The sequence below is a fragment of the Notothenia rossii genome (genome assembly GCF_949606895.1).
Source record: "Notothenia rossii genome assembly, chromosome: 1".
In the NCBI taxonomy this organism is placed as follows: domain Eukaryota; kingdom Metazoa; phylum Chordata; class Actinopteri; order Perciformes; family Nototheniidae; genus Notothenia; species Notothenia rossii.
In genome coordinates, this window is record NC_136912.1 from 30,860,079 (window position 1) to 30,872,295 (window position 12,217).

The 12,217-nt window shown below is 42.0% G+C and overlaps 1 protein-coding gene across 1 annotated transcript in view; it reads right to left on the reverse strand.

Moving 5' to 3' along the window:
• The window catches only part of pld5 (phospholipase D family member 5), a 33,356-nt gene extending 22,767 nt beyond the window's left edge, over positions 1-10,589 (reverse strand). The window contains exon 1 of the mRNA XM_079667600.1: positions 10,276-10,589. Coding sequence (XP_079523726.1) covers positions 10,276-10,308 — 33 coding nt within the window. The 5' untranslated portion in view covers positions 10,309-10,589. The remainder of the gene's footprint in view (positions 1-10,275) is intronic.
• Between the last annotated feature and the right edge of the window lie 1,628 nt (positions 10,590-12,217).

The following is a 12,217-nucleotide window of genomic DNA, read 5'->3' on the forward strand; positions in this document are numbered from 1 at the left end:
TTAACCGATAGAGCCAAAAGAAATAGAGGGGAAGTTCCTAAATCCATCTAAACATTACCATTGAGGATTGAGAGTGATGCGCACGCAGTTTGCCCAAAACCGGAAGCTCTGTCACACTCTATATGAAAAATATGATTATTTCCATAAATATGATGATGGATTATCAGTAATAATTTCAAAGTGACACACAGACATTGGATTAACCTTTAGCTGCGTTTTATGAGTTTTAATGCCATTGAACACAACTTTTGATCAGAAAACAGCAAAGGTAAGACGTATTTGCCGTTTTGTTGTGACTCGACAGATATGTTAGGTTTAGTTATGTTTTTACTCTTGTAAAACTCGTGTTTTGATCTTGCCACTTCCTGTTTTTATTTTGAAAGTAATCTTTCCTCTCATTCCAGATCCCACATTTCCTGCCTTTGTGTGTTTCCCGCCCTTGAGATTGCTTGGCCCTGCCCTCATTGTTTTCACCTGTGCCCATCCCCCTCATCTATATATAGCCCTGGTGTCCGAATGGGCGAGAGATTCACCTGCCTGTAATTCCCTGGATGTATTTACAGACACTCTCACCAAGGTGTTTAATCGCACGGCTCCTGGAAGGAAGGCAGCCAGAGCACTGATGCAGATTAAGCAGAGCCAGCGCAGAGTATCGGACTATGCCATTGAGTTCATGACCCTTGCAGCAGATAGTGGCTGGAATTCGTCAGCACTGCTCGACGCCTTTTTGTCTGGTCTTTCGGATTCCATTAAAGACCAGTTAATACCTTTAGACCTCCCAGAAGACTTGGATTCTGTCATTGCACTGGCAGTTCGAATAGACAATAGACTGGCCAAAAGACAAAAAGAAAGGTTCAAGAATGTGGCACGTCTGCCTCGACACCAAGGGGACACACCAAGCCATTGTCCCGCCTGGAGACCTCCTGCCGTTACTCCTCCTGGGAGAAGAGTGCTCCCTAGTGTCTCAGAGGATCCCATGCAGTTGGGTCGGGCAAAGTTGACTCCGGAGGAACGTCTTCGGCGCATTCAGGAGGGCAGGTGTTTTTACTGTGGGGAGCAGGGGCACCTCGTGGCTTCTTGTACAGTAAAAGATCGGGCTCATCAGGGACGAGGAGGACCCCTGGTGAGCTGACTGTCGTCTGGATTCCCTCCTTGTACGTTGACACAGGTACAAGTTAAAGTAGACAGACATGTTTTAACTCAGGGGGTTCTCATAGACTCTGGTGCAGATTAAAGTTTAATGGATTGGGGGTTGGCCAAGAAGTGGAACTGTGTGGTAATTCCTTTGAAGCAACCGTTAAAGGCCTCTGCTCTGGATGGTCGGTTATTGTTCACCGTTACCCATTGTACTATGCCCATTGAAATAACCGTAAATGCAACACATACTGAACACATGACTTTCCATTTATTTGACTCTGCTCAGCATCCACTTATTCTTGGTTACCCATGGTTAGTCAAGCACAACCCACACATAGAATGGAGATCTGGGAGAGTTAAGGGATGGGGAGAGGACTGCAAACATTTCTGTTTGATAGGCAATAAGACTGGTGACAACACTCCCCATGCTAGAGGGATTGAGACCCAAGCTGTTGTTCAGATGGCATGTACAGAAATGACTGAGGCTATCCAAGTACAGGAGCAAGATTTCCCTGACAAGTCCAAGGTGCCCAGTTGCTATTAGGACCTGAAGGAAGTTTTTAGTAAAGCCCGAGCCACTGCCCTGCCACCACATAGGCCTAATGACTGTGCTATAAACTTGGTACCTGGCTCCCCCATTCCCAAGGGTCGCCTCTACGCTCTTTCCAGACCTGAAAGGGAGGCCATGAACAATTATATTGAGACACATTGCAAGCTGGACTCATTCGCCCTTCCTCGTCACCGGCGGGAGCGGGCTTCTTTTTCGTCGACAAAAAGGATGGATCACTCCGGCCCTGTATAGACTACAGCCCTCTGAACGCAATCACCATCAAAAACAGGTACCCTCTCCCACTCATCTCCTCCGCCTTTGAACTTTTGCAAGACGCCAACATTTTCACCAAACTGGATTTAAGGAATGCTTATCATTTGGTGAGAATCAGGGAGGGGGACGAATGGAAGACTGGATTTAACACACCTAGTGGACACTATGAGTAACTAGTGATGCCTTTTGGCTTGACAAACGCACCGGCAGTGTTTCAGGCCCTCATAAATGAGGTGTTGGGGGACTTGCTGAATAAGTTTGTGTTTGTATATCTTGATGACATTTAGATTTTTTTCTCCTGACAACATATCCCACCAGCAGCATGTCCGTCAAGTCCTCGACCACCTGCTACAGAACCAACTTTATGTCAAAGCAGAGAAGTGCGAGTTCCATTTTCAAACCACATCGTTACTGGGTTTCATCATTGCCGTCAAATAAAGATGGACCCTGCCAAGGTCAGTGCCGTGGCCGAGTGGCCAGTTCCTGTTAACAGGAAAAAACTACAGCAGTTCCTGGGGTTTGCACATTTTTATAGATGTTTCATCAGGAATTTCAGTTCTATTGCTTCCTCGCTACATGTACTTACCTCTCCTCATGTCCCTTTTGAATGGAACTCCAAAGCTGCTAACGCTTTTCAAGGCCTAAAGGAGGTGTTCACCTCTGCTCCCATCCTCACCATTCCAGATCCACTTCGACAGTTCGTGGTAGAGGTGGATGCCTCTAATCTCGTTGTGGGGGCAGTTCTCTCTCAGCGGGCTGCAAAGGATAATAAGCTCCATCCCTGCGCTTATCTCTCCCGTAAGTTGTCCCCAGCGGAAAGGAACTACGACGTCGGCAATCTTGAACTACTGGCAGTGAAACAAGCCTTGGAGGAGTGGAGACATTGGCTAGAGGGGGCCGCTCAGCCTTTCCTGGTATGGACGGACCATAAGAACATCGAATACATAAAAAAGGCTAAGAGACTGAATTCACGCCAGGCTAGATGGACACTTTTTTTCTTTTGAGTCGTTTTGATTTTACCTTGTCATTTAGACCTGGCTCCCAGAACACCAAGCCAGATGCCTTGTCCTGTCTGTTTGACCCTGAGCCTGCTGCCAAGGAACCAGAACCCATCCTACCACTGAACCGTGTGGTAGGAGCGGTAACTTGGCAGATAGAAAAAGAGGTGCAGCAAGCAAATGTTGAGAGCCCAGCACCTAGTGAGTGTCCGCCTAATAGGCTGTTTGTTACAGTGCCCTTACGCTCCAATATCATTCACTGGGCTCACACGTCCTTGCTCACTTGTCATCCTGGGGTTAGAGGAATCATGTTCGCACTTAAACAGCGTTTCTGGTGGCCGTCCATGTCTAAAGATGTTGGTGAATATGTGAATGCCTGTCCTGTTTGTGCTCGCAGCAAAACTTCTTCCAGGTCTCAGGCTTGGTTGCTGCAGCTGTTGCCCATTCCTCAACGGCCCTGATCTGACATATCCATGGACTTTGTTACTGGACTCCCGGTGTCTCAAGGTAATACCACTGTGCTAACAGTGGTAGATCATTTTTCTAAAATGACTAATTTTATTCCATTAACCAAGCTATCCTCGGCCAAGGAAACGGCAGAAATTATGATGATCAATGTGTTCCGGATACATGGATTTCCCAGGGATATTGTGTCAGACCGGGGCCCACAGTTTGTTTCCAAGTTCTGGAAAGAGTTCTGCAGTCTTATTGGAGCCACCGCTAGCCTCTCCTCTGGGTATCACCCCCAGTCCAACGGACAAACGGAGAGATTAAATCAAGTGTTGGAGAGATGTCTGAGGTGCTTGGTGGCTCAGAATCCCTCATCGTGGAGCAAGCATCTAATCTGGGTGGAATACGCCCACAATTCTCTTCCTACCTCTGCCACAGGTTTGACTCCCTTCCAGTGCGTCTTTGGCTAACAACCACCGGTGTTTGCTGAGACTGAAAAGGAGGTCTTGGTCCCTTCTGCACATGCCCTGGTCAGACGTTGCCACCACATCTGGGCGGCTGCCCGTCGAACCCTTCTAAGGAGTTCTTCTTCAATGAAAAGGGGGGCTGACCGACACCGCCGTCCAGCTCCAGTGTACCAGCCTGGGCAGAAGGTTTGGTTGTCCATGAAAGATCTACCCCTCCATGTCGCTTCAAGAAAATTAGCCCCCAGGTTTGTTGGTCCCTTTCCAATAACGAAGATTCTGAACCCTGTTTCTGTACGCCTGCGACTCCCCAGGTCCCTGCGGGTCCACCCTACATTCAACGTTGGGAAGATCAAGCTTGTCAAGGAAAGTTGTTTGGTGCCCGCAACCAAACCTCCGCCACCCCCCAGAGTTGTTGATTGTGGCCTTGTTTATACGGTCAAGAAACTGCTGGCAGTCCGAAGAAGGGGGCGTGGCAGGCAGTTCCTCGTTGACTGGAAAGGCTATGGAGCAGAGGATAGGATGTGGATTCATTTTCGCTACGTTGTGGATCAGGAGTTGATCAGGGATTTCTAAAGGCAACATCCTAATCTGCCTGGGCCGTCAGGAGATGTCCCAAGAGGGGGGGGTGGTGGTAAGTGTTGTGACTTGACAGATATGTTAAGGATTAACCTTTAGCTGCGTTTTATGAGTTTTAATGCCATTGAACACAACTTTTGATCAGAAAACAGCAAAGGTAAGACCTATTTATCGTTTTGTCGTGACTCGACAGATATGTTAGGTTTAGTTATGTTTTTACTCTAGTCTTGTGTTTTGATCTTGCCACTTCCTGTTTTTATTTTGAAAGTAATCTTTCCTCTCATTCCAGATCCCACATTTCCTGCATTTGTGTTTCCCGCCCTTGAGATTGCTTGGCCCTGCCCTGATTGTTTTCACCTGTGCCCATCCCCCTCACCTATATAGCCCAGGTGTTTCTTTGTTCCTTTGTCAGTTCGTTATGTTTCATGTCGTGAGAACCTGGGCCTTTTTTTACTCCTGATACCTACCTTGAGATTTAGACCTTTTGCCAAGTGAGTTTTTGTGTTGCTGTACAACTTAGCTTTGGCTATTTAACTGCTTTCTATTTTTTGAAAGTACGATTTTAAGTTTTGTTATTAAAGAACATTCTATTTTTGGACAACTGTCTTCGAGTCCTGCTTTTGGGTCCTACGTCCTGTGTCTCGGTCCATAACACGTTTTGGCAACGTAAAGCTAAGTTGTGTGTTGTCTTGTTTCGCCTTCGCTGCCACGAGTGTTGGTCATGGAGTGATGATACTTATACCATTGGAATCTGTGGAATCTCAGCTTTCGTATGATATATGGTTTGTGCAGATCCGATGAAGTATACAATATTTATACCGTGAGTTATGAGCTAAGTGCGTTAGCACTCTTTGGCTTAGTGCTCATTCAGAGGCTCGGCGTTAGACTTGTGTTTTTGTTTCAGTAAAAGTGGTTCATATCGTCAGGTAGCTGAGTTTCTTCCCGTTAAGTGGGTATGACACATTCATAGTTTGTTAAATGTTAAGAAGCCCTCAGACGCTGTTTCTTGCAAGATGTTGCTTAACAGGTTAATAAGCGCTGTTCAATATGAGCCTAATAAGGCAGTAGTACCACAAGAATAGTAATTCTCCCATAATAACACTCAACAAATATGATTTATTCTTATGTAACAAGACATGAAACTAAAAGTGTTAATTAAGTCTAAATAACTCAAAATTAGGTATTTCTATCTAAAAGCTCATTCACACCAACGGTGTTTCACGGCCGGTTCGGAGCTGGAGCTTTTCAAAAAATAACGCATTTTAATCGCACTTATTTTTGCACTGCGGAACGTTTCTCACTGGATGAGTTTCAGGGGTACCGATTATACTGGAGCACCAACTAACGTTCATGACTTCAGACAACAACAAACCACAGTGAACAATAGTCAAACATGAACGAAGAAGCTGATGAGACCGCTTTGGTTGGCCCCGTGGATGGGACATTTTGTTTTAAAAAACGGACAGATGGAAGCGTCAATAAGAGCACGGTTGTTTGCAAATTATGCAAAAAGGAATTCGCATATCACCGCAGCACATCAAGCCTCAAGTATCATCTCAATGCAAAACATATAACAGCTAGCGTGGAAGCTATTGTGGACGTTAGCCCGACTCGGAGTACAAGGACCCACACCCAATTCGCGTTGATCAAACAGTGGCCTATGCAACAGAGAGATTTTATTTTTCATCAGGATATTGGAAAAATAGGAGGGATTGAGGTCAATCACTGGCACTTTTTTATTTTATTTTAAATGGTACACTTTATGTTGAACTATTTATTACGTTGTTGGTGCAACTGGCACTTTATGTTGAACTGTTTATTGTTTTGGCCAAGGTTATTGAGAGAGTTGGACTGAAATTGATTAGATTTTTTAAATCAACTAAGTCTGTTATGGCCTCTGAAGCAACAGAGAGATGTTTTCTAATAGTCAGGGTTTCCAATGTTCTGAATGTACTTGAAAGTATTGTGATTTACTTAAAAAACAAAGTGTTATAGTTTACAGAAGGTCTACCTACCTATAGGCTACCTGAATCTCTGAAATGTACTATATTCCTAAATATGCTATTGCTACACTTTATGGCAAAAATTGCACTTTTCTGTTGGTCTTGGTTAAGTACCACCTTGAACAAAATAAACAATGTTTTGTTGCTTAAGCTTATGTATTCAGTCATTATTCAATGGTATACTAAAATCCATGTGAAAAAAATTGCTTCTCACTGTTCTCAGGTCAAATATTTATATGTGATTAAAAATGCGATTAATTTCGATTAATTAATTACAAAGCCTCTAATTAATTAGATTAATTTTTTTAATCGAGTCCCGGCCCTAATAATTTTTCTAATTTAATTAAAACAATTAAAATATATATTTTTTTTCAATATATATTTCTTGGGGGTGCTTAGGGGGTGCTTTGGCAATCCTGGGGGGTGCTTCAGCACCCCTAGCTCCCCCCTGGCGCCGCCCCTGCACAATAGGTGTACTATTTTCTCCATCTATTGTACTGTCTCAGTGTGAAAATAGATTAAACAGCCAGCCAAACTCTTTTGAGAGCCAGAATGAGCAGCCATGCCCCTATTGACTTATTTGCAGTCCACTGACATTCAAACGGAGTGAAACTATAAAAAATAAGTTACAAGACACTTAATGATCTCATACATGCAAGTGTAACATACACAGATTAACACATAGGACCGCTAAGTGTAAACAAGGTAAATATCGCTAATGCTAGCTGCGCAATACGCATGTAGGCCTATAAAGGCTAGTATTGCTAACGCTAGCGTGAATGCTAACACATTTTTTCATCGAGTTTAAACATCTCCAAATGTCATCACATTATACAATACATGTTACTAATCCTTACAGTGTAAGTGTAAGGCTTACAATTACAGTCATTGCTTTCTGACGGACTTGACCCTTTTACTATTCAGGTTGCATAGGGAAAATTAGTAGTAGTCTACTGCCATGCTATTCAGTTGAAGTTCACTTTCTCCTACTTCCTGTACCTGGTTTCCTGTCTAACCTTCAGTACAAATTTTATCATAAATATAAATGTGCAAATATGAAACATACAGGTCATCACCTTGCTATTGGTAGCTGAACTGTTAATACCCCAAAACATATTCTTAGATAGAAATACTTAATTTTGAGTTATTTAGACACAATTAACACTTTTTGTTCACATTTTCATGTGTTGTTACATAAGAATAGATCATATTTGTTAAGTGTTATTATGGGAGAATTACTATTCTTGTGGTACCTTATTAGGCCCATATTGAGCAGCGCATATTAAGAACAAAACTCTTGTACAACAACTTCCTTACTTGCAATTGCCTTGCCTTGCCTTGCCTATAAATAAATAAACTTGCCTCGCAATTAATAAGCACTAATTAGAGGGTTATTGAGGAAAAACGCTCAACTAATGGCCTATTACTTGTAGAATACGGTCATGTAGAATAAGGCATTAATAAGTGTTTTATAATGGCTAATAAAGGGCCAATATACTGCTAATATGCATGTTAATTAACAACTAATTGATGGCGAATTTGTGTACCTTAAAGTGTTACCCATTTTTTGTTTTAATTTATGTTATACTGTCCCTTTATTTCATTTCTGCTGATCTCAACTCTTACTCTCAATTATTATACAGTAGGTTAACAACCAGCAGTGAAGACATTGACGTGGCAGTTTTTTTTGGGGGTGGTGTACAAAAGGCAAATGATCCGCCATTAAATGCTAATGTCCTCATTCAATATCATTGATCAGAGGCTCGGATTCACAATCAATACAACAACAACTACATGTCTTCTTCAGAGTGAAGAAACACTTGATTTGACAGCGAGGCTGCAGAGGAATTTCTAAGCTCTGGAGCAAAACCGCCCCAAGCTTCACAAATCTCACTTTATGCCATGGGGCAGAGGACAAGTGAAGTGGAGCGCTCTTCAGCTGAAGGCAAATTGATACACACCAAATCCCAAATATAAGGAATATATTTTTTAAAAGGCTTTTCTTTATACTGCCTGCTTTGCTGTTGAAGCGAATCCCCAGCTAAAGGGGATTTTATTACCTCAGTGCCAGCAGGGATACACTTTATGTAACATTTATGACAAGCAATATTAAAGGCTATATTAGTGTTCATGTATGTGTGGAAGTGTATGGTATATACTGATTTTAATAAGGTAGGATTGACAGTCGTGGGGTTATGAGGCAGCAGACTTTATTGCCCTGATCCAGCCCGAGGAGTCTTCATTTCCACTGTTTTAAAAGTGCAGTAAGGCACTTCTGTTTTGCTTACTACAACAGATTTTTAGCCTGTCATTTGCGGTGTCGGTTTCGCGGGCTGTCATCTCAGCACATTACATATTCTCTTTTGTTGTTTTCGATCAATCAAACGAACAACTTTGGTAGTGTAAGCGATAGTCTTTTACAGAAAGATGACTCCCCAGCTACTACTTTTCTATAAAATCTGATTATGACACAAAAGAAAAACACAATTCAGCAGCAATTCAGGGAGAAGATAGGGGTCAGAGGATGTTTGTCAAGTTAATTTCCTACTTTTCTCCACACTGTGGCAATGATGCGGACAGACTGATGTCAGTTGGATGCACCTCATATTCCCTCTGCTGTCCACTGTGACCATGAGCTCTTCATAACATTTAGAGGAGTCAAGGATCGTGTTTGACTTGTGGATGTGCACACGGCTGCTGGGAGGTAAAGCCTCATGATACAGAACGAGACTGACGGATTGAGACAGGTCCGTCTACTTACAGCTGATGCAATGAGTTACAATAATTCACTCACTACAAAAAACAACAACAATGGGTTATCCCAGCTGTTATCAGAGAGGTTAAAATAACCCTAAATAGCTGGCTTTGAGTTAAGAGCTGACTTGGTTTTCTATTATTCAATTATTAGTTTGTCAATTGGCAACATTTTTAAAATTGTTATCAATCAAGCCACAATCCAATGTGTACATTTCCTATTTGTTAAGGTTTATTTTGTGATAATGTCTGGGTTTAGCAACAATGTTTGGACAAAACAAGTAATTTGAGAACGCCCCCTTGGGCTTTTTTTTTATCTGACATTTTACATAGGTTTGACTGATGACTCATTGTTCACACTCAGTGTGAACAATCATTTATCAAGCAGAAAAGCAAATATCAGCAGATTTCAGCACCTCAAATGTTTTTTTTGGTTTTGAACCATTGTTTAGAAATAGGGAGGTAATTTCTGTTCAATATCTTCTGGCTTTTTATAGATTAAATCATTAAGTGAATTGCCAGTTTCACCTTCCAAAATGTGTGCATTTTCTTCTTTTTTGGTTTTGTAACATTGTTTGGACATTATAAGCAAATTTGAGGCAACCCCTTGGGCTCTGTGATATTGGGACAGCAAATTTTTCCCTGTCATTTTATAGCGTTAGGATTAGTTAATTGGCCACAATTTGAATAATCAATAGAATAAACTAAGTCATTTATCAAGCAACATTTCTCTATTTCACATCATTGTACATTGATTATTTATCTTTGATTAATCTGAAAAGAGCTTCATGCAAATTTGCGACAAACCATTTTCTGACATTTTACAGACCATTAATCAAAGAAATAATAACAAAATGAATTTATAAAGAAATCATTCCTTGCAGCCCTAACTGTGTTCATTATAGACATGTGTGTTTTAACTGAATGATTGAAGAACAAATGAATAATTGAATAAGGTAATGGAAGCTAACAAGAAAAGCCTCAGGCAAACATGCACTAAAATGCCCCCAAACGACAAGGTGAGAATAATATCACAAATTAGAGGGATGCAGTGTTGTAATAATCACCTTTAAGGGCTCCTGTGGGGTCGGTCCCGCCATGAGAGCATGCACTCATTCAAACTTCTCTGACAGGTGGGGAAACTGCAGCTCAGTCTGTGTGACTCTGTCTCTCCGTCTTCATCCCCTTCCCTTTAGCCTGTCCCGCTCCGATGTCTTCACTCTTTGCTGCCGTCCTCATCCTGCTGGTTCCTCACGGTCCTGGAAGCAATGGGTGGGTCCGTCCCGTGTCCTGGCATGGTTCTTTTTGCCTCTAGCTGTGTGTGGGGGGGGGGGGGGGGGCAGCTGTTTGTGTGCTGCTCACTCTCTGCTTCTCAGTGGAGGTGGTAAGAGAGATGGAAAAAGACCCAACCCCTCTCGTTCAAACGTCCAATACAGAGCTGAAGCTCAGAGCCCCAGCAACCCCCTCCCTCCTCCTTCTCCCATACCTCGACTCCTCTCTCCTCTTCCTCTCCCTCTTTATCTCCCTCTTTCATCTGCCTTGCGAACCAAACTCATTTGGCAGAAAGCAGTTGGACTTGCTTGGGTTAGAGGGGAGGGATACTGAAACATGCCATTGGTGATCCACAGTGTGTGACAGCTGCTGCAAAACTCTCAAATTGTTCTGAACTCATTAGGAGGGTCGAACATATTCACACACGCAATCCTGCACACTGTTCTGCTCAGCTTCGACACAATGATTTAAAACAGCCCTATGTCTCCCATTAATAATTTCAACTTCAAGTCAGCAGTAATGGCTGCTTTAATCCCCCCTGTGTTTAAATTGTTGTAATTAATGTGCTTTTCAATAATGCACCAGATTCCACAGCACCCATAATTGTTTCACCTCCCCTGTATATAACTTCAAACTAAATCCCTGCCATTTCCTTATGCACAGAAGTACGTTACAGATCCTTTGTGTTGGGACATGAAATATGCAAACTCTCCCCTCGCCCATTTAATAGCCTCAACCCTTTTCTCACAGAATACAGCATCGCGCAATAGCAGTAGGCAACATATGCTGCTGACTGCAGGCAAACTGCTGCTGTGTTTATGAGTTCAGCACTGTACAGGGAGTAAAGAAAAGGACCTAATGTGCTTTGACAGAGAAATTATGGAAATATATGACGACGGTGAAAGACTTTCTTAAAAGTTGAAGTTTGAACTTCTTCTTGAAACTAATGACATCAACATCTGTCTCAGCCGTAATTTGTGTTACTGATTAGCAAATCTTAGCATGCTTAATATGCTGAGATGGTGAATGTGGCAAACAGTGAACCTGCTAAACCTCAGCGTGTTAGCATTGTTGATATTAGCGTTTTTAAACTAAGATGATTAACATGGAAATAAGATAATAAGAAACCATAAAATCTGAGTAAAAAAAACAAACAACGAAAACAGATCTCTTGACACCTGGGTTAGTTTTATGGATTTGAAAGAAACCAAATTACAATGAAACTTACGGGTGTCAATCTGTGTTATACAATGGAACGTGCCAAGGTTTTTTAAGTTAAATTTGCTTATGCTAATTTTCTGATTCCAATAAGTATTTTGTGTTTCTAATGTTTATGTTTCATGCTTTAATGTTCAAAAAAGCTATTTTTTCTCACATCTGTTTATAAAAATACTAAATGACGACGGCCAAAAGGCAAAATCTCGAGGCTTCGACCCTATGAGTCCAATAACCAAAAAGTAAAAAGATGAATTTATCTCGATACAAACCTGTGAACAAACTGTTGATTCTGGTTTTAATCAATGAATCAAACAACTGATCATTTGCCACTGAAATTCCTAGAACGTAGGTAAAGTAAACTATTTATTATAAAGACCTGGGAGGATTGTGTGAGATTGAAGAAGGATATTAATAGTAACAAGGAACAAAGTCATAGCAGTGAACCCTGCTGTGTTTTTCTGGGGCGGGTGCCCGCTGCATGTCAGCCTGACTGTGAGCGAAAAAGGAAGAGCAAAAGGA